The sequence below is a fragment of the Pholcus phalangioides genome, unplaced genomic scaffold (assembly GCF_987345545.1).
Source record: "Pholcus phalangioides strain wild (caught in Gottingen) unplaced genomic scaffold, Ppha-v1.0 ptg000024l_1, whole genome shotgun sequence".
Lineage (NCBI taxonomy): Eukaryota > Metazoa > Arthropoda > Arachnida > Araneae > Pholcidae > Pholcus > Pholcus phalangioides.
The window spans coordinates 29,714,564-29,738,855 of record NW_028301616.1 but is presented as its reverse complement, the minus strand read 5'-3'; the positions used below and the strand labels follow the sequence as shown (position 1 = coordinate 29,738,855).

At 36.5% G+C, this 24,292-nt stretch overlaps 1 protein-coding gene and 1 pseudogene across 2 annotated transcripts in view; both read right to left on the bottom strand.

Moving 5' to 3' along the window:
* The window catches only part of LOC149069183 (sodium channel protein 1 brain-like), a 62,366-nt gene extending 53,283 nt beyond the window's left edge, over nt 1–9,083 (bottom strand). The window contains exon 1 of the mRNA XM_089251411.1: nt 8,525–9,083. Coding sequence (XP_089107537.1) covers nt 8,525–8,782 — 258 coding nt within the window. The 5' untranslated portion in view covers nt 8,783–9,083. The remainder of the gene's footprint in view (nt 1–8,524) is intronic.
* Nucleotides 3,889–5,534, bottom strand: LOC149069184 (inactive selenide, water dikinase-like protein pseudogene; annotated as a pseudogene). The gene has a single exon (XR_016195142.1). The product of XR_016195142.1 is annotated as an inactive selenide, water dikinase-like protein pseudogene (transcript).
* Nucleotides 9,084–24,292: the final 15,209 nt, after the last annotated feature.

Sequence of the window (24,292 nt, the reverse complement as noted above, 5' to 3'; positions counted from 1 at the left end):
CAAAATTTATCTAAACGCTTACGATGCCTACGTATACTTTTTTGATAGTATACAGCCATGACCCCCACATCCTGGAGCCGGACCCTAGGCTGGGATCCTTTGCGGGCCCCCTGGTCAGACTTTTCACGGGTCCCTTCTGTAGTTAATTTATAGCGTGAAAAAGCAAAAAAAAATGATGAGAACTGTCCCGGGCCCCAGGGTTAGAACCCTGTGAGCCCCCCATGTATACAGCAGTAATACTCAAACACTGGTCCGCAGGGCCACCAGGGTTGCTAAAGTGTTTCAGTGCAAATCCCAGGGGGTTCTTAGTTCCATCTGTGTTTGAGCGAACGGGTTACCTACTACTGCTACTAAACCACGCATGCACCTCGTTCATATTCCTCTGTGCAACTTCTAACGAATTGGTACATATTGGAATGTGTGTGAAACCTGACGTGAAGTTGGTTTCTGTGTAATGCTTGTTATGTGTAGTGCTGCCATCTGCCACCAGTTTTTCTAACTATATGAGTGAAGTGTAATGATTGAATAATTAATCGTTGTAGGCCTGTTGCTCTCTGTGGCGAGACTTTTCAATGGGGCGATCAGCTCGCATTTGCGCCTCGAAGTTGGGAACCACAGGAAACCAACTTCAGCCGACCACCACTATGGCGACGGTGGGGTTCGAACCCGGATCCTCGCAATGCGAGTCCGTCATTATGACCACTCGACCAGCACAGCGGCTATGCGTGATGCTGCCATCTGCCATCTAGTTTTCGAACTATGAGTGAAGTGTAATGATTGAAAGATTCGTACCGTTTTAGGCTCGTTGCTCACTGTGGCGAGACTTTTTTGAACGGGGACATCGGCTCGCAATCGCTCCTCAATGTTGGGAACCACAAGAAACGAATTTCAGCCGATCACCACCGTAGTGCCGGTGAGGTTCAAACCAGGATCCGTCACTGGCGGTGGGGGTGGAGTCATCTGGTAGTTGCTAATTGAAAAACATTTGCATAAAACACATTTTGATTTCAATTTTCTGACGAAAGTTACAAAAAAGAAACGTCAACCTTCTCAGAAGCAATATTACGAGTATTTTTCGTCGGCTTCATAATTTGGCATTATTTTTGGTGACAGTTGGTAACGGTCGGTTACCTGCGAATTTCCATGTTTTCCAGGGGAATGTGGTCAGCTTAAAATACTAATAAATTTTAAGGCCACGTAACTTTATAAGTTTGCTGCCATCTATCCAGAAATTCGAGAACTTCTTAATGAACCACAAACAGAAAAATAGGACATATACTGCCATCTATAACTTAGAAAGGAAACCAAAAAAATTTATCAACTACTACTATTTCTAAACCACAGATGGCAGTGAATTGATGATGTGGGATATTTCCTGCCGCTGGTCAAAGCCGCCCAAATTTTCAGGTCAACAAACATGGCGGTCCCTGTGGAATTTGCAGCCAGGCCCTGGTGGAACGTTTATGAGGATATTACTTCTACGGGCTACCAAACTCTCCCTGAAGCCGGGTTTTCCTAGGAGCAGCTTTTCTGTGCCGTGCGCACCGTGAATCGCCCAGCGCGACACGCCGTCCACTCACCAATAAGAAAAGCAGTATGACTGTTCTCCTACAAAGCGCAATATGGCTCACGACAGCGCTTTACGTCGGGCGTGATTGGCTGACTGCTTCTGGAGGAATTAAAATGCGTCGTGCGCAGCGCCTTTTTCCTATGCCCTTCCCTTCAAACCGGAGCAAGGCAAGTAGACGACAGGGTAGCCGATGCCAAGGCCATATAATACATCCTGATCTGATGCGCCACGCTAGGAAAACACAAACGCGTAGCGTGATCATGTAACACGTTTCTGCCGGCGCGAAATGGTCTAATTCGGTTCACGTTGCGCAACAAACCTATTCCTAGGGAAAAAAAACCCGGCTTTAATACCACCAGTAAGAAAAAAATGCGCTGACCGGATAACCGACAAGTACACAAACAACGATAAATACCCAATTTATAACGTTACTGGTGTAAATATGGTTGGGCTGGACTTGCTGTAGTTCCCCCCGTTAGCTGTACGGGTTTGACAGAAAAATTTGTTTACCGCCATCTAATTTTCAAGTGTGATACTAGATGTTAAGTTTATTTATTTTTCTTGCATTAGATGGCAGCAGCTATAATCGGTTTCATTTTTACGATCACGTTTTCGAGTTTATTGATAGATAGCATGAAAGGGGTCCAAATGTTTAGAAATTAAATCAATAATTAATACCTGAGAAGAGAGAACGGATAATCAGACCGTATTGGAGCAGAGGCCCTGTAATTTTGTGACCTCAAATTTCAACAGCACACATTCAAGGGTGACTATAACCCTATCTTGAACCCTACAGTTTCATAGGCGGGGATAGACTTGGAAATCTGGGGGGGGGGGCGGTGTCAATTCATATATATACATCAGTCGACTCCATCTTTGGACCCCCCCCCCCCTGTATCTCTATATATATATATTAGATAAGTCGGCTCCATCTTTGCCGTGCACAAACTGGGGGGGTCCCTCATATGCTCTTTTTGCATGACTCAATCCTTTGACTACTAATGAGATATTAGTAGATATTTAATATTTAGTAGATAGTAATATTTATGTCCAACTAAAATTTCAAAAAACTACTACTGAGACAAAAATTGTTCGGAAACCAATTGCAATATATTCCAGTTGTAGCGCCAGAGCAGATGTTCATGCTTTCTCTACTTACTCAGATGGCGCTGCAGTTACCACACACTCAAAACTATACAGGGCCAACGCGATATGTTCTACCAAACAAAAAGGGGGGTGACAGTCACCCCCCCTTTTTTTGTTTCATTCTCTAACGTTTTCGAGTTATAGGGGATAATATCGATCACGTCCAAAAAAAAACAAAAATGTGGAGTTTCTAAAAGACTTACACACAAACTAGGCACATATTTGGAAAGAACAGAAAAATGCCTATAAAGTGACACTAACTTCATTGGAATATTCTGGATTTAACGGCGAGCTACAACCACTGAAAGATGGACGAATATCAAAATCGAATTTTCGCAAAAATTTTTCATTGCCAACAACGCAAATACCCTTCAACCTACAATCGGTCAAATTTGCCAAGAACTTGTCCATTTCACCAGCTTTCGAAAGACCCTATAAGGAATCGCATGGGTGTTCCAGTTCAGGAGTAATTTAGCCTTCTGTTCACAATATATCATTGAAATCAGCATTTGTCGAAGTAGATATCTGATGAACATTCGGGATCTGGCAGATACAGATTATGGTGACAATTTGATTTTGTAGTGACATTACCTCTATTTACAGGACATCTGTGTTTAATGGCGAGCTTCAAGCGCAGAGGTGAAAAATTACATTTTTGTAGCCAGAAGTGTTTGCGGAATTGACAGTTACAGATTTTGGCAGCAATTTGCACTTTGCCAATCTTTCAACGCTTGTAGCTTGCCATTAAATCCAGATATCTTGATGGAAATGGTGTCAATTTTTTTTTTTCCAAATGTGTGTTTAATTTGCGTGCAGATCTTTAAGAAACTTCATTTTCACACAAATTTTTTTCAGACTTGACACACTTCCATTAAACAACCCACTATAACCATAGATAGAACAAGGTTGCCATGGTGTTTTATGTTACGCTTAGGTTCGGCTATCACACCCTTTTGTTTGGCAGAATAGGTGCAGTTCACACCTGCATATTTGCTGATGGGAAACATTTATCCATGAAATTTTTGTTACTTTACTTTTTGAACTACCTATACAAATCAATAAAGTACTCGCTGATGTATCACAAAAACATTGCAATTAGCACTGCTGTCATTGCAATGCTTTAAAAAAAAATCCTGCAAGTCTTTATAGAATATTATGCTCCCAATGCAGCAATAATCAACAATTTTCGCAACACATATTTTATTTTTACTCGCTTCGGTCGAAGAGGCATGTATAATACAGTGCACATCCACTATCACGGTTCCACAAGGAATATCCCACAATAGATTCACATTACTGTAACACAAACCTCTAGTGGCTTGTCACGAGCGACACATAAAAACATCAATCACACTGACATAATGAAGGGACAAAAAAATACACGTAGAACTCATTAAATTAATCTTAATTGGCTTTAACATTCACCACAGTTCCCCAGGCTTATCTTTCTTCGGAATCTCGAGTACCCTTGGCTTATCGATGATACGTGCTGTACGATCTCCCTTCGCCACAATGCCAATGATCCAAGCCTGGAACCCTTCCAGCTGTTGGATGTCTTTACAATAAGCAGCACCCTGTTCCCTAGGAAGACATATGAGTAGACCTCCCGAAGATTCCGGACAGAGTCCCTTCAGCAACTCGAATGTGTTTCCGAGAGCTTTATCGATTGCCACCATCCTTGAGATGATCGGCAAATTGTGGATCACGAACGACACTTCGTTCTTCTGTACTTTTGCCAGATTCTGGGCATGGCCGAGAAGTCCGAACCCAGTGATGTCAGTAGCACCGTGGGCGTTATACTTGTGCATGAGGCACGATGCAACTTTGTTCAGCCGTGCCATGCTGTCTACAGCTCTCCGATACGCTTTTTGGACTTGCTCCTTGCTGACTATCAATTTAATCTGGTTCCAACGGTTCGGTTTATCCAACCACATGTGAGCGTTGACGGCAATGTGAGTACCGAGCGGTTTAGTCAGCACCAGCACGTCACCCACGATCGCATCATCCGGCATTATGAACTCATTACGCTGGCAAACTGTCGAAGCAACGCCACCTACCATCAACCAAGGATTTACAACAGTCTGTCCACCGAGGATGCAGTTACCCACTTCATAGGCGCAGTCCTTGAAACCTTGTATGATTATGGGCACAACGGTATCTCTTTCCTTTTCTGTCATTTTATCGCTGATGCCCAACAGCATTAACATATTGTCACATTCTGTGACACCCATGGCATATAAATCGCTGAGCACATTACAACATGCGATCCTGCCCATGAGATAGGGGTCATCGCAGTTCGGGTAGAAGAAGTCCGTCGTTTGAACCAATGAGAGTGACCCGTGACGCCTCAGCGGTATCACGCAGCTATCCATGCCGATTCCGACTCGCGGTAAGGACGCCATCTGGAGGAAATTGGCTTGCTCGGCGTCGACGTCATCCTTGGCATCTTGTTGTTGATCCAGTCCCTCCAAGAGTCTGTTTAAGACCTCTTGAGGGACTTTGCATCCTCATCCATGGCGACCGCTGAAGTTGGTCAAACGGAAACCGGGATCCAATCCGTGAGCAACAGGATGGAAATCCCTATCGATATTCAGCGGAGTGTCGCCGATCTCCATCTTGACGGAAGCCATAATGATACTGGCTGGTGTTTCGTCCATCTCAACTCTGCAAATACGAATGGCTGAATTGAATGATATAAAACCGCTGTTGAGAGGAGACTCAACTTTCTCGTCCGCCAATGTGAAGTTTGTCGAGGTCAGGACGGTCGTTACCTTTGGTCAACAAAAAAACCTGGTATTGAAAAAAAAACCAAACAAAAGTATCCGAACACAGCTTACGTTCAGATTTTCCCCTCTTACAAAGAGACTTCTCTGATTGGCTGGAAGAAATGACGTCGCCTATAAGTTCGTGGATTCGCGTCGAATGACGTCACCCTACAAGAACTTTCTCATTAAAGCCGGGTTTTCCTAGGAATAGGTTTGTTGCGCAGCGTGAACCGAATTAGACTATTTCGCGCCGACAGAAACGTGTTACATAATCACGCTACGCGTTTGTGTTTTCCTAGCGGGGTGCATCAGATCAGGGCGGCTATATAAAGTATATGGCTTTGGCATCAGAGCTACTCTGTCGTCAGTCGGCCAATCACGCCCGACGTAAAGCGCTGTCGTCAGGCGTATTGCGCTCTGTAGGAAAACAGTCATGCTGCTTTTCTGACTGGTGAGTGGACGGCGTGTCGCGCTGGGGTGAATCACGTTGCGCGCGGCACAGGAAACCTGCTCCTAGGAAAACCCGGCTTTAGGCGACTTGATAAGGGAAATTATTCCGGCTATATTTCTCATCACTCTTTTTCAACTCATAAAAATAATTAAATAATTCAAAACAAATTTGACCTGTATTATCAGTTATTGAATGAGAAAAGTTCAAACACAATTGCAGGAAAAAAAAACCAAAATTTTCAACAAATTTAACATGAATTTAATAATTTTGGGTATAATTTTTTATTTATAAATTTTTTTAAATTATTTTTAGACAAAAAATTGTTTCTGAACAATTGGGATCTAAATGCGCGATATAATTTTATAATTATTCATCATATAAGTAATTAAAACTATAATTACTTCATTAAATAATAATTTTTATGATAAAAAAGTTCATTTTTATGAAAGAATAATTAATACTGAATTATTGGTTAATTAAATAAAATTAAAAATAAATTATTAACAAAAAAAAATGGGATATCTTTTTCAAATTTAAATTTAATTTTTAAATTTATTAATTTCATTATTACAGTTAATGACGAAGTTTTCAATTTTAATAAATTAATAACAAATTTTAATTCAATTAAAAGTGATTTTTTTTTTAAAAATAAATATTTTGAAAAATATTTTTTTCTTACTTATAGTTATCGATGCATAAAATTAAATTTTAAAACAAGAATGATGAAAAAAATTTCATTTTTTTTTAATTATTCAGCGTATCTATCCTAAATAGACATTGAAATATCAGAAATTTCGTTTAAAAAAATAATAAATACAACTTAATTTAAAATTTAAGAACGCTCAGAGTGAATTCTACAAAAAAATTAACTAATTTAATAATTTAACACCTAATTTATTTACCAATTGTACTTGTGCAAATAAAATTAAATAAATGAGTGCAATGATTAATAACAAATTTAGACTTCAAGTCTGATTCCGTTTATGCATATCAGCATAATTATAATGAAGAAAATTGTATAGAAAGACTTCTATAATAAAAATTTTACTAAATCAAGAAATGATACAAAATTTGAAAATATTTATATTTTTAAACGTGAAAAAATGAAATTTCAAAATAAAATATTTTAATAAATTCAATTTCGAATAGGTCAAGTAACAAAATCTAAAATATATATACGATATTTTAACAATGTAGTAAAAATCACAATAAAATTTAAATTTGATATTTTAAAGTAATGAGAATACATAAGAGATTAATGATTGGAAGTTATTGGAAATATTGGGAGGACCAACGCCATTATTCACAGAGGTGACAAATAGTGGGTGGGACCCATTGGGGAGAGGGGCACCCATGGGCCTATACAAGTTGACTTCAGCCCAGGAGCCTGGAATCCGTACGCTATAGATTTCCTTTCTTTGGGGCCCGTGAAAAATTTCAGCCTGGGGTTCATTTGGTATTAGAATGAAATCCACATTTAGATAGAATAAAATACGTATCAAGATGACATTTGTGGAATATAGTAAAACCCCCTCTTAACGGATACCCCTCAGATGCTATCACTCTTCTTTTACGGCCAAATACTAATTTCCCCTTGTATAATAAAAGTATGCATTTCAAACCCTTGATTAACGGTCATACCCCTCCTTTACGGACGAGTTGTTTTTTTGCCCTGCCGGTGTCTGCAAAAGAGAGGTTTTACTGTACGTAAAATATCGAGATTAAACTTTATGGAATTATCAAAACCATATTATATCAATTCCATTTTTTTAATATAAATTTATTATGAAAACAATATATTGAGATTTTAAAAAAAACCTGTGGAATCCTGGTCAAAAGAGTTATTATCATACTAATCGTGATCATCATTCGCCCACGGCCCTTGTTGCTTAATGGTCCTCATGTAATGATACCAAAATGAAAAAAAAAATGTATATATATGTATATATATACACACACATAATAAAATCTTTCTTTTGCGGACACCATCGGGACAAGAAAAAATACTCCCGTAAAAGAGGGAGGTGACCGTTAATCAAGGGTTTGAAAAGCATACATTTATTATACAAGGGAAATTAGTATTTGGCCGTAAAAGAGGGATGACCGCATCTGAGGAGGGGGTGTCCGTTAAGAGGAGTTTTACTATGCATAATATATATATATAACACACAAATTAAGGGCCACCCGCCATGTTGCTGGAAAGTCGGACTCACACCAGTACTGTCTTAACGCATGAGCCCCATCCGGGTTCGTCACGTGGGCCTCAAGTGCAGATGAGGCCTCATAATAATGAAATCTGGTAACAATTTTTGTGAGTAAGTTTGTGTACTGGTACGCAGGTATTTCTAGCCAAGGAGGGAAGGGGCCCCTCAGAAACATCAATCTGGCTGGGGGGGGGGGGTCTATGAAGCTCTTAAGGTGTCCCTGCCCTACACTGGGTGCCTGCCGCTCCTCCGGCATGCGGGGGGCTGAAGATGAGCATAAAGTGCACATGGATAAAAATAGTAGTACAGTATATAAAAGGATATCATACATAATAAAAATATTGCATATTTGATAAAAATTAATTTTTCGTAGCATAAAGATTCTCACCTTATCCGGCCCGCACTGTCCAGGATCTTCCAAAGGCATATTGAAAAACCTCGCGGGTACAGTCTGTCCCTGCGCAAGGCATATAGTTTCATACTCGGGTAGTTTATTACTGGTCCTGTAATGGAAATTCTGCTGCTGCTGCTGGTCCTGGTGAGCTAGACACTTGAATTCCTGTCGCGCCATGGACTGCTTCGTATAAGGCACGAGCCTGAGCATGGGCTCCGACCCACTTGAGACGGGGGCCCGGCTACCAGCCATGACGGTGTCTTGAAGTTCCCTCCGGTTACTCAATCAATTCATCACATTTATTTACATGGGCTATAACATGATCGAAGTCGAATCAGAGAAACGAAAACTCCTGATTTTCGGATCGCGTTTCATAGAAAAATAAATTCTGAAATTTAATTAAAAATTGAACACGGTTTTCATTCAATCAATTACTTTTACTCGGGATAGATGTCGCGCTTTTTTTTTTTTTTTTGTAATAATAACCAACTGGTAAATGTCATAGTTACATGACTGAAAAGATCCTTCCAGTATAATAGGTAGCGACGGCTGCGCGCTTTCTCACCACTGGAAAGCCATAAAAATAATCCGAAGGATACTTCTCAGGTTGGCGGATATTCGCCAAAGTATTATAATAAGAACATGGGAAAGCGCCCTTTGCTGTCATTTTTATGATTAATTAGTTCTAATTTCTCTGTGATTATCAATACGAACATTTTATTGTTCAGATTTATAATAATTATTATTTTTGAAAAGCCATTTTTTTCTACCTAGGGAATTTTAGTGTCATATTATCTACAAGAAATATATAGTATGATCTCCAGAATTAAACAGATATGAGAAAAATTATTTAAAATTAGAATGAAAATTTAAGAATTTTTAGTGAATAGAAAATGAAATTAGAATATGATAGAATTGAATTTTCACGTAGTTGCCCAGTATGTTCACGCTGGTGAATTATCCTTCAGAGATTTTAAAATTTTGAATTAATAATTAGTTACTAAAATTATCTAGTAATGAATAAAATTAGCGCAAATATATCGAAAAATGAGCCAAATTACAGAACAGAAAAAAAATTGAATGTAAAAAAAATACGGAATGAACTGGAGAAATTGATAAATGAAGAAGAAAAATTTAGTAAATGAAGACAAATCTATAGTGAAACAAAAATTCGGAAGATTGAATTTAAAAGAAAAATGTAAAGAGAAATTTCGATGAAATAAAAAGGAACATATTTTAATATAATGTCAGCTATTCAAAAAAAATAAATTTAAAAAAATGTATCGAATCAAATTCAAATAGAAATTTGATTGGATAGATTTTTAGAAAAATTTAAATAAATTATAAAGAAATGAATTCAGATAAATAAAAATTAAACGCATATTCAAAATGAAATAGAGTAAACGTTTCAAATAGAATTCGTAGAAAATTATTCTTTTTTAAATTATTCTTTTTTATTTGGAGAAAAAACTAAATTCATAGAAAAATATAAATGATGTAAAAAGTTACTAATTTGAATGAAATTTGCAGAAATTATTTAATTACAGAAATATAAAAAGAGAAATTTCAAAAAATAAATCGTAAAATTTTCTTAAATTTCAAATAATGAAAAGATTAAATAATTCAAGATTAAAATTTAAAAAAAAATTGTTTGCTATAATTGTTACTATAATTGTAACTTATTAATTACATAAATATTTGGAATTTATTACCTCCCCAAATAATATAATAAATAATTTTTGTAGGTAATAAAAAGTATCTAAATTATCTAATAAATGTAGCTACAGTATTTTTTTTCCTCCTGAGAAGATTAACGGAATTTAATTTAGTTTCTAAAATTGTATATTCAATGTTAGTTTAAATTCAAAAACCATAATTATTTTAGATTTAAAAACTGTAATGTGTACATCAATTATATTATAAAATTTTTCCAATATAGAAACTTTTTTTTTTTTTCAGTGGTTTTTTTTCGTAATTTTTTTAAAATACGATATCAACATACACTACAGTAGAGGTCTTCGATCTTTCAGATACGGTTGGCCAAATTTAAAATTTCCACGAAGCCCGCAGGCCACTAACTCGGTGACATCATAATAGAAGGGCCAATGGAGCCCCGAGTTAAACAAGGAAAAAGAAATTGATTGAAGACCCTTATTCGATCCGAAATTATTTCTTTTTAATTTTGATTGGTTCTGAAATAATTTTGTTCACTGAAAAATTTTTTTGGTTAATTACTAATTAAATTGATAAATTCTGAGATCAATTTCAATCTGAAATCACTTTAAATGATTCTGTAATTATTTATTCCGGTAGTTCTGAAATTATTTTCCTTTTCGATGTATCTTGAAATCATTTGTTTCAATAATCATGCAATTATTCTTTTAATGATTGTGAAATAGTTTCTATTAGAAATTATTAAATTATTTCTCTCATTGATTTATAAGTTTTTTTTTACTCATTCTGGAATTTATTTACTTCATTAATTCTGAGTTTTCATCAGTTTGTTATTCCTTTCATTTATTCTAGAATTATTCCTTTTATTAATTCCGAAATTATTTCTTTAATTAATACCGAAATTATTTCTTTAATTAATACCGAAATTATTTCTTTAATTAATACCGAAATTATTTCTTTCATTTATTCTAAAATTATTTATTTCATTTATTCTAAAATTATTTATTTCATTTATTCTAAAATTATTTCTTTCATTTATTCTAAAATTATTTCTTTCATTTATTCTAAAATTATTTCTTTCATTTATTCTAAAATTATTTCTTTCATTTATTCTAAAATTATTTCTTTCATTTATTCTAAAATTATTTCTTTCATTAATTCTCGAACTAACCAACTTTTCAATGTTTTCAACCATTTCCTGAAAATGATAGGCAGGCCACGACGAAAAGCTTTGAGGGCCAAATATGGCCTACAGGTCATATGTTGAAGACCTTCTTACAGGGTTGAAAAATTTCAGGATAGCAAGTTTTCAGGCAGTAACTTTTCTTTTATAAAGTTTCTAGATGGGATTATGCAGTGGGAATGCGCATAACCCGATTATTTGACTACACAGGTGGCATAATACTCTAAATATGAGCCGGATGCAATCCGAATATTTTAATTGAACAAATTTCTGCCATCGAATGGATTCTTAGAAATTTTCAAAAGATTATTTAGTTTATTGAAGAAAAGAAAGAAGAGTAGTTTCTCTCTGAAGAAAGAGAAAAGACAACTTCAAAAGAGATGAAGTAAATGGAATAAACGTTCTAAAAGCAATTATTTCTTTAATTTCTCTTGAAATTATTTCTTCAATTTCTCCTGAAATTATTTATTTTATTTCTCATGAAATTCATTCTTTCCTTTCTTCTGAAAACATATATTTCATTTCTTTTAAGTTATTTCTTTGATTTCTTTTCAAAGAATTTATTTTTGAATTATCTTTAAAAAAATCGTTATAACGATCCCCCATCGTTCCGTCGAAAACACGATATAACGAGTGCGCGATGTGTCGAAAGGAAACTACATACACCAGTAGGATGGTTGTTATATGGAAACATTTAGAATTTACAGGTTGCTGTAACGGAACTGTCACTATAAAACATGGTCAATATAACAAGCGGTGACTGCAATTTGAAAATAAAACATAGAAAAAATGAAAGAAAAACTTAAAAAAAAAATTTCGGAAAAATGAAAGAGTGAATTTCATAAGAAATGAAAGAAATAATTTCCGAAGAAAGCAAAGAAATAATTAGTTTTGGAAAAAGACAAAGAAATGATTCCTCTTAGAAAAAGACAGAGATAATTTTAGAAGAAATGGGAGAAATATATATATAAACTGAAGAGCCAAAAAAAACTGGTAAAGGCATGCGTATGCAAATAAACAGATATGGAACCAATCAGAGTACGGCGTTGCGGTCGGCAACGCCTATATAACGCAACAAGCGTCAGGCATAGTTGTTAGATCGGTTACTGCTGCTACAATGGCAGGTTATCGAGATTTAAGTGAGTTTGAACGGGGTGTTATAGTCGGCGCACGAGAGATGGGACATAGCATCTCCGAGGTAGCGATGAAATTTGGATTTTCACGTACGACCATTTCACGAGTGTACGGTGAATATCGGGAATCCGGTAAAAAATTAAATCTACGACATCGCTGCGGCCGGAAAAAGATCATGCAAGAACGGGACCAACGACGACTGACGAGAATCATAAATCATCATTATTATGACAGACGTGCAACCCTTCCGCAAATTGCTGCAGATTTCAATGCTGGGCCATCAACAAGTGTCAGCGTGTGAACCAGTCAACGAAACATCATCAATATGGGCTTTCGGAGCCGAACACTCGTGTGCCCTTGATGACTGCACGACACAAAGCTTTACGCCTCGCCTGGGCCCGACAACACCGACATTGGACTGTTGAGGACTGGAAACACGTTGCCTGGTCTGACGAGTCTCGGTTCCAATTGCTCTGAGCTGATGGACGTGTACGGGTATGGAGACAACCTCATGAATCCATGGAACCTACATGTCTACAGGGGACTGTTAAAGCTGGTGGAGGCTCTGTGATGGTATGAGGCGTGTGCAGTTGGCGTGATATGGGACCCCTGATACGTCTAGATACGACTCTGACAGGTGACAGGTACGTAAGCATCCTGTCTGATCACCTACAGCCATTCATGTCCATTGTGCATTCCGACGGACTTGGACAATTTCAGCAGGACAATGCGACACCCCACACGTCCAGAATTGCTACAAAGTGGCTCCAGGAACACTCTTCTGACTTTAGACACTTCCGCTGGCCACCAAAATCCCCAGACATGAACATTATTGAACATATCTGGGATGCCTTGCAACGTGCTGTTCAGAAGAGATCTCCACCCCCCCCCCCTCTTACTCCTACGGATTTATGGACAGCCCTGCAGGATTCATGGTGTCAATTACCTCCAGCACTACTTCAGACATTAGTCGAGTCCATGCCACGTCATGTTGCGGCACTTCTGCGATATATATATATAATTTCAGGAGGAATCAAAGGAACAATTCTAAAAAGAAACCAACCAAAGAAATGAAAGAAATAACTTTAAAAATTAAAAAAAATAATTTAAAAACAAATGGAAGAAGTAAGTGGTACGTGGTTCCGTATATTTGAATGCACATAGCAAATACGTGGTTTGAAAAAGAAAACCATAAAACCCTATTATTCTAACCTCTTATCGTTATTTTTTTCGGTATTTTAAAAAGTAAACCTTTCAGTGTCATTTCCGTGCAAAATACGGCTATATAAGTACAATACTTTTTCCCCGAAAACGAGTAAATTCCTTATTGATGACGTTTTTTTTTTTAGACCCGCTGAAAATTTTCTTGTTCATATACAATAAAACCCTTCTTAACGGACACGCGTCATATGCGGTCACCCCTCTTTTACGGCCAAATTATGATTTCCCCCGTATAATAAAAATATGCATTTCAAACCCCTGATTAACTGTCACCCTTCTTCTACGGACGAATTTTTTTTTTTTTTCGCAAAAAAGAGGTTTCACTGTATTTATAAAATCACACCAAAAAAATCGTGAAATAAAATTAAATAGTAGAAATAAAATTCCAAAATAAAATCTATTCAACTTTGTGCTAAGCAAGATTTTATCTGTTTACAGATAACATTAAAATCCAGGCAAACTCTATATTTTACCCATTAATTAATCCTTTTAGCTAATTAAAAAATTCACTCCTAATTAACTAAATTGTGTGTGTTGATGAGATTTATTTTATTTACATTATTAATTTTCATACTAGTTATTTATTTTTCATCAGAATGAATAAAAAAATCACTTATCTTAATTTAAACCAATGTAACATTTTGTCTGTGCATGTGCGTGTATATGTTTCTCGCATATTCATTGATTATTTCTTTGTATTATGTATTTGTATTTCTTGCTTTTTTTTAAATTATTATTAGTTTATGATTGTTGTTTACTTTTTCTTTTATTGTATTCGTGTTCTGAAAATTAACTCAACAATAACTATGTCCACCAGTATGAATCAACAATGATCCTTTGGATGTACGGGGTGATTATAAAAAAACTATCCCGACATATGGGCCCCTAACTATCATACCATTCACAGAAACTGAATGAAATTTTGGCATAAGGTATTTTGAGGTATGCGCTCAAGAATGATATGGAAAACAACAGTGTCACTCTAACAGTTACGGTTACAGTGAGAAAATTTCGAAAATATCAAATGGCAGCACCAAGTTTTTTGTATTGGAATGCGATCTCCATACTGAAAAACACTAAAGTCAGTCAAAAATGGGCGATGAATAAAATTGAAATTGATTTATAACGTTTCAATAAAAAATACAATTTACATCTGTTTTTGGAAAGATTTTAAAGGTAAAAATTTTTTCATTTAATTGGTTTCATTTAAAGCAGTGATTCCCAACATGGAGCCCACGCCCCACGAGGGGGGGACAATTTGAATTTTTTTCATGAAGGCTTGGAACCTTCTGAACTACCTTCATTTTTTATATCAGATCAAATCTTTAATTTTTGAACAATTTCTTGGTGACTGCTTTCTGTTATTTTTCTCTCTCAGTGGAAGGGCTTTGACTAAGGGTTATTAATGTTTTGCGTTCCACAAAAAATTCATGCCAGTAAGAAAGTCCACGGACCCCCCTGTGCCAATAAAATGAAGAAAAATGAAGGCCACGAACTCCTTTAAAAAATAATATTCTTTGTACAGCAATGTAAAAGCAATGGGTTGTTTTCTCATCCATGTTCACGGACCCCCCCTGAAATCACTCCGAGGACCACGATTAAGAGAACCACTGTTTTTGACTGAATAAAAGTAGACAGAAATTGGGGAGGGGGCAAAAACACCCCCTGGTTTTTAAAATTTACTTAGGCGAAGCAAGAAGTAATGATTCTTACATTTGGGGGAGGTGGGGGGGACTTTGTTATTGAAACTATGAAGTTTCACTGAGGGAGGGGCTACCCATGACACAACTATGGAGAGGGGGGGGGGGGGCATCAGAATTTCAGATATGCTTTGGTGGGACATGACCTAAAAAAAAAGTTGTTAACCACTGAGTTGGAGGGTTAACGTTTATTGACAAGTTTGGCGTCATTTCAGGATGAAAGCGAAAAAAGCAAAGAGCCAAAATGGCGTCATATTCGTTGCTTGAACCAAAGACGACGAAAATAAATCGCAACTTTTATTTTAGCCTTAATGTTTGTTAGTTTGCGGGAGGTACCGGATATAGCTATGAGGACCCCACAGGGTTTTTTGGATCGGTTCTTGGCTGCGATCCAAACACGTTTTCATTTTATCCCCACCCCTTTTCACAAAAAAACAAAATACCGCTTAAATACTCAACAGACAATTCTCCCGCTGAGCTGCCATCGAAAACATATTTATATACATTTCCTCCCAAAAAAATAAAACGGATTTATTAATAGTTTCCTGGAAATAAACATGTTTGTTCATTTAAATTCATTCATTCATTCATTCATCTGATGATGGAATTTTGAGGATTGGGATTGTTTTCCACAAAAATAAAATTGTTTCATAATCTAAGAAATTTTCAATTTCATAATTAGCAAATAAATTTTTCAAGGATTGTGAATTTTTAATTATTTTGTGTTTTGAATAATTTTCAGAGAAATTATTATTGGCATTAATTCTGTAATGATTATGTCCATTATGTGATCCCGAATTCTAGTTTTATGGAATTATTTCCCCCATTTCTTAATTATTATTTTTTATCTCTTTTGAAATTACGATCGATTCCGCAACAACGACCGCTGCAAATGTTTTCATATAACAACCATCCTAATGAATGTTTTTTTTTTTTTGAAACAACGAGCGCCTGTTATTACGTTCGTTTTCGATGGAACGATGGGGGTTGTTATAACGAGTGTCGTTTATATATTTATTTCATCTCTTTTGAAATTATCTTTTTTTTTTTCCTTTCTCCTGAAGTCGATTCCCGATTTAACGAATACCGTTAAAGCGAAAATCTCGTTTGAACGAATACTTTTTTTTAGTCCCCCAGACACTTTTAAATAGGAACAATGTAAAAATCTGGAATTCCTTTATAACGAAATTTCGTTATGTGATTTCTCCGGTCTCTTGGAGTTCGTTATAACGGGATTCGACTGTACTTCTTTCCTTTCTTCTGAAATTATTTCTAATACCGTTCTTCTGTATAATTGTTTATTTTATTTCTTCTTAAACTCTTTGTTTTCTTTATTCTGACATTACATTTCTTTCATTTCTTCTGGAATTACTCATATATTTACTTTGTTTGAAATCATCTCTTTCGTTTCTTCTGAAACTATTTCTTCCCTTTCTTCTGAAGTTTCTTCTTGAATAATTCCTTACCTTTTCTTCTGGGTGTGTGTGAAAATTGTTTCTTTCCTTTCAATACCGTAACAACTAGGGTTACCATTGTCCTTCTTTTTGGTGTCGTTTCAAGCGTCCTCCTACATTTTAGAAAATTCGCCCTTTTGTTCCCCTTTTGAGGTTTCTGGAATCATTTTTGGAAACATGTATACCTTCATCGGTATAAGCGTTTTTGCGTGTTTTTTTTTTTTCCTACACATTTTCACACGCTTTGACCAGCACTCTAAGTTTGTCAAATATCTACTATATCATTAATATTTGTTCCTCTTGTTAACAACTTATCGGGTGAGTTCGGATAACATTTTTCATAACTAAAGAGTCCGGATTGTACGCAAATGCATTTCTGCATGTGCATTTGCACAAATTTCCCCATTTTTCAGTATTGATGCTGAATACCCGGCCACCACAGATTGACGATGTGTTGGTCGAGTGGTCATAGAGATGGACTCGCATCACGATTACCCCATCATCGAACGCCATCGCCGCCACAATGGCAATGCCGTCTTAAAGCGTGGGCCCACCCGGGCGCTGGCTGTGGACCTCAAGAGAAGAGAGAACACTTCACTCACTTTTAGAAAAATAGATGGCAGCACTACACATAACAAGCATCACATAGTTAGGTTCACAACGCGTACACTCATATTCCATCATGTGACAATTCGTTATAAATTCCGCAGAGGAATGCGACGAGACGCATGTATAGTTCAGTAGTAGTATTATTGCACACAAATGTATAAAATTTAAGAATGCATAAAGTTTCATATTTTCTTCCCAATATCAACATTTTTAAACATAAGCAACATCACTGATCGAATCCATCACCCTTGGCTGAAATTTAAGCAATATTTCCGGTAAATTTAAATTATTTATTAATGGTTTATCATATTTGCCAATATCAGCTGAGGATTACATATAATCACCGCTAAATGTGAAAAACAAAATTTATTAAACTTACAAAAATTATCGGTAACTATGCATAATAGCCGGTGATTATGCGTAATTACCGCTATATATCAAATTTCCGTATTATATATAGTGGTTCTGTTTTAATTTGAAAAAAGTATTGTGGTGGTGGTTTTCGTTTTTTGGAAGAAAGGTGGCGTCGCCTGTTGTGAAATTGGGGAAAATGGCGTCGTGCGTCCTCCTTTCTCAGTTTTGAATTTGGTAACCTTAGTAATAACTAATACTTCACTATTCTTGTGGCGCCATCTATTTCCCTCAGAGCCAAGCGACGTTGAAGAAACGTCCCGACTCATATCCATGGTTATGCGTGGCAGCAGGTGGTGCCATCTGTCGTTCAAGTTTACAGGTCAAGTAGAAAAACACGTCCCGAATTTCATTTCCAAGAACCGGCAACCTTGAATTCATATGTTTCATGAGAGATCACTAAAACCTTATAAACAAAATAAGCACGAGCGAAATTGTTACTTTTGAGATTAAAATTAAATGGAATTTCGACAAAAGCACAAATATTTTTTCATTGCAAAAAGGACAGGAACAAATAGGAACGAGGTAAACACTCGTTTCTATTTAGAATATGTTTTTCGTTTTCTTCCTCTCCTTATCGATCTTAATCGATGCTTTATTACGTGCGGACAAAACACGGTTAAGAAAACTATTACATTTTCTTTTTTTTTTTTTTCGTCCCAACTTGTAATAAACCGTGTTTTCTCGATTGAAAAGATGGAAAATATAGAATAAAAGCAATCAGACGAATCCTTTTTGGCGTTTCTTTTTTCATTCAATATCTTTTAGTCACGATATCGGAATAGACTGCGTATCCGGTCTTTGATATTTCTTCGATCGAAATTTATAGGAAACTATATTCGTCTCGTAACTTCGCTTGTGTGGTGGCAGTTATACATATTTTTATCTTGATATTCACCGATAAGTCTTTCCGGATCACGTGATTTTTTTTCTTTCTTATGTGGGAAATTTCATCAAGATTTTGGAATTACAGGGTTTCCAGCTAACCCAAATCTACAAATTTTCATGACTTAACCAATCAATTTCATCAATCTTAACCTCCCAACTGTTTTTCGAATTACAGTGGAACCTCCCCTAACTGACATTCACCGTTAGCGGATACTTTTCTGATCCCCGGTCCCGTGAAATAGGGCTTTAATGTATTTCACTGCACGTTAGCGGACACTCTTAGATAACGGGCAGTAAATTAAGGCAAACTCTATTTCTTTCTAAGCTTTAATTTATTAATTTTTCATCATAAACTAAGAATCTCACATATTCAATTAACATTATGTTTTTATCCCAAGTTCGTGTTGGTAAGTAAGATAAATCGTTAATTAGTTATATAATTAACTGAACATAACTGTGTGTCCAGGATGGTGAATTCGAATGATGATTATGGTTTTGTTACCTCATTTTGGTTAAACTTTTATTGCAAAATATATGTGAGTAGTGCGCACGTATCATGTACGGATAAAAATAATTAATTGGTTATAATGAAGGTTAAATAATTGGTTATAAATTTTTTCCATATTTATCAAACTTCATTTTTATTTTGGAATTATGCATAATCGCCAATAAAAGTGATAAATGCAGTGAAATTTAATCAAACTTTTTCTTTATCGAGACGATTGGTGATTATGCATAATCATCGGTGTTGTGTTTGTCTCAGCAACGTATATACATTTTATGGGACCCAATCGCGACCGAAGCCAAACGTCGTATAAATGTGAAAGTCATATAAACGAGGTTGTACTGTATATCGTACCTCCCCATTAGAAGACAAAATTTTTGTTCCCACGAGTGTCCATTATCGAGAGGTTCTACTGTAACAGTTTTCTCGTTCACTTCACAGAATTTTCTCCTGACCTTTGACACATGTTCATGTTGTCAATTTTCCCGAACCATTTCCCGTCAATCGTTTCTCTCAAAATTACAAAGAAAAAAAAAATTGAACCTAAATTAAAATTTTGAGTCAATTCACACATGAACTTACAAAGTTTGACAAATGATCAAGACTACGTTTGAAATCGTCATTTTTTGGAAGAAAATATCATTTTTTTCGTACATATTTATTTTTATTTTTCATGAAAGCCCCATTTTCTGTAATTATAAAAACAGGTCTTATTTTGTTACATTTTTACATACACAGGTATAATTCTCATTTTATTAACTCTAAATGCGTTTTACGAAGAATAATATTTTTGACATTTTACTTGAGTTTGAAACCTTATTTCCAGAAAATATCTATTAATTATATCATTACAAAATTTTAATACGATATTTTGCCATATATTGTTAAGATTATGAACCAAAATATAAATGTCTATCGTAGGTTTTTGTCTAATTATAGTGTTTTGCATACATGATATGTTCAAAAAATTTACACGTACATCAATGGATTTGGATGTAACTTACGAGCATACCATACAATTCTTTAAATTTTGGTCCATGGCCTATATCAGCGGTTCTCAACCTTTTTTGACTCGCGGAGCCCTTTTTAGTAAAAGAATTCTATGGCGGAACCCCGTAGGCCCATTTCTTAATTATTCATCAAAGTTACTGATTTATTTTTACTATTTGAAAATATTTTTATATTTTTTTTTTTAATTTCACTGTTTTTTTTATTTTCCTCAAGCGGCCGCGGAGTCCCTAGAGAGTGCACAAGGAGCCCCAAGGGCTCCACGGAGCACCGGTTGAGAACCGCTGGCCTATATCATCATTAGCTGAACGTACTATGAAAATGAAACATTTCATTCATAGAATGTTTCGCAATCGTGTCTCGAATATTATGTGAATTTTGCTTAAAATTTTTACGATTTTCCATAGAAAATGACTCAAAAAGTCTAAAATTTATTATTGTTTTTACTATTTTCAGACACTTTCGATAGGAAATTGATGTTAAAGTTCACTCCCGACCCCCAGAACCATTTTATTGCAAAAGTGACGAGAAAGGTAGGTAGTCAGATGCCTAAACTAAATTATAAAAAAAAAGGAGTTGAAAATGTAGTAAGGTGCATACTCACATGACCCTATTTTATAGGACTTCCTATTTTGGGCTTCCGTCCCGACTATTTCTCTTCATAATAGAAATTGCCATTTCACGAGGGTAACTTGAATTCATCATTTTCACTGAAATTATGCATAAATTCACTGAAAATAATCAGATCTCTATAACGATGGCAGGGATTCTTAAGGTATTGTGTTCCATGGAACATTTGCGCAATAAGAGGAAGGGTAGGGATTTCCCTTTTGCCAATGTGATGATTGCCATGGAACCCCTTTACTGTATCATATTCAGGGAATAATAATGTAAAAATGATGTAAATTTTTTTCTCATTCAAGCTCACGGATGCCCCCCCCCCCTGAAATTTATCCAAGGGCCTCCGAGGAGTCCGTGAACCCTTGGTTAAGAATCACTGAACTGTGGGTGACTATAAATGACCCGAATTTTCCATGATTACGGCTGTCCGGATGTTGTTTTTTTTAAGAAAAATTTTACCAGTTTTAACACGAAGCTTGCTTAAATTTGTAATTTTACTGAAATTGGGGGAACGGAGAAAAGTTTCGTAACCTATGTATGATGCAGTCGAATCCTGTTTTAACTAATACCGTTATAGCGAAAATCTCGTTTTAACGAAAACTTTTTTTTTTTAGTTCTCCCAGATACGTTTAAATAGGAACAATGTAAAAATCTGGAATTCTTTTATAAAACGAAATTTCGTTGTAACGAAGTGATTTCTCTAATCTCTTGGAGTTCGTTATAACGGCATTGCTGCAAACTTTGGAGGATAGGAATTCGGGAGGTTTCCGCGGATCCGAAATCCGTACAAAAATAAATGTAAAAGAGATTTTTTTAAAACATTTTAGAGCGATTTGTCATTAACAAAAGGGAAATTTTGGGGGATATTTTCCCGTTGCAGAAACTGACACAGTGCAGGGGCGTAGCCAGAAATTTCGTTCGAGGCGGGGGGACCAAAGTGATAGAACAATAGATTTAGCCATCTTTTTTCCCATTTTTCGGTCATTTTCGGGGGGGGGGGGGGGGACCAGACCCTCAAGTCTCCCCCCTCCCCGCGCTACGCCCTTGATGACACCGTGCAAGCCATCGCTAATCATGGCCAACCAGTAGATTAAAGTCTTTGGGTTGAATTACATTTCAAAAACCCAATCTCTCAAAGGGGCCCATTCAAGTATTACGTAAGCAGATTTTCAGCCATTTTTGACCCCCCCCCCTCCCGTCAGCAAAAGTCAGCAGAACACTGACCCCCCCCCCTCCTTCCACTGTCAGCAAAATTTCGTCAGCAGCTTAGAATAATTCATATCTTCAAAAAGGGGTGGTTGATGACGTAAGCAACCTTCAAACCCCCTCCCCCCCCCCCCCACAATGCTGACGTAATACTTGAATGACCCCAACCCAAAAAAAAAAATCTCTGTCGGGCCCGAAACGGGACTTGTCGATAAAGCAGATACACGTGATTGTGCCGATTTTGGATTGCGAAAGGCCGGAGATTGGCGAATTTTGTGTTTTCTCCCCAAAAATGGATTCCCTTTTTCTTTTTTTGTGATTTGACGAAATGCCAACAATTTACACAACGCGTATGTAGGAGCAGGTTTTTTTTTCTCGGATAAATTCTTGCGGAGTAACTTTTTTCCCTAAATGTAGGGGTTTTTTTTTTACAATCACGGGTGAAATTCGGGAGATATAAGAATTTTTCGGTTGTCCGAGAGATAGAGTAGAAATTCGGGAGCCTCCCGGAGAATCCGTGGGACTTGGCAGCTAAGTAACGGGATTCGACTGTATTACGATATCACAACATAAATACGACTATTCATGTCACATATTTTTGTTACGTGAAATTCATTTCTGTACACTTCATTATTTGCGTATAGCCCTTCATTTACCTACAATTAGCTGTGTGTAAACAATTTGGGCAATGTGGAATTACTTTTCTGGACCCTTAAAATTGTGGGTCCTGATTAGTGCCCCCTCATCCCTTCTTTTTGCTCTTATAGAAAATATTTGTAACCATCTTTCAAGGGAAAAATTGATTAATCGGTTCGATTTGCGTTCGTTTGGATCTATTTGCACAATGAGGCGTGTTATGGCAGAACTTCCTATATAACGGTTATATAGGAGGTCGTGGTCATGGCCCCCACATGGCATAGGCGGAGATTGATTATTCATATATACATTAGATCAGTCGACTCCACCGTTGACGCTGGGGGACAATGCCCCCCCCCCCCGTATCTCCGCCCATGTCACGTCCGTGAAAAGTCTGATCGAAGGGCCCGTAAAGGATCCCAGCCTGCCTAAGGGGCCCTGCTTCAGGATGTGGGAGCCATGATGCGTGTATATTTGTTATATGGTTTGAAATTGACGCGTCTTGTAATTTTTCTGAATAACTTGGAGTGTGTGTGTGCTGCCATCTACTGACATACACGAGGAATTTGGGTATTTTGATTTGTTACTAGATGGCAGCATCAGTACGATGTATGGGTGTCAAAGCCGCTTGAAAGATTGACTCTTAATGCAGCTTTGATGGGTGTTGTTAGCTTATGAAGTTAAATAATATTAAATAATCATATAATATTAATTAAATATTTAATCAACGGGGGGGGGGGGAATACTCAATACTCAATCATTTCACTTCACAATTTGAAATGCAGATGGCAGCACTAGAAATCCACACACAACAGTATATGCGCACGCAGACTGTTAAGTAGTTCACACACATTCACACTTCCGGCACAACTCAGTCGGTAGTAAATTGCCCATGGCGATAGACCGAAGATATGCTCAATTTTGAAAGAAAGTCTATAAGTCTATAAGAACCTGCTGATTCAGAATAGAGGATAGACAAATGCATTCCCTGACAAATTTTCTGTTTCCAGGCAACTAATCTGCATAGTCGAGGTTAGTGTTGACAACTAGGCTGACAATATTTCCTCGAGAGAAATACGAGAAATCGAGATTCCAAATACGCTAAAATACGGGACATCGCCAATTATCGCCAAAAATGACGCCAAAACCGAACAAAGTTGCCAAATATTGTTGAAATTACGGAAAATCATAATGGCGGGAAATGAAGCATTACTGCGAATTGCAGTGGATTGAAATGAATTCCACGGAAAAAAACGTTCACCAAGACAAATGTGGGAGATTAATATTCTCATTTATAGTTGTAATTATCATAATATAATTAATGAGTTGAAAAATAAATTCAATCTTTGACTTAAATAAAGAATAAAAATTCAAGTGGGTTTCGTGTAAAATACGGGAAAAACCGGGACACATTTCCCAAAGAGTCGGGACGGCCAAAAAAACAGAAAATACCGGGACTGTCCCGGGAAATACGGGACGTATGGTCACTTCAGTGACAACCAAATGTAGTAC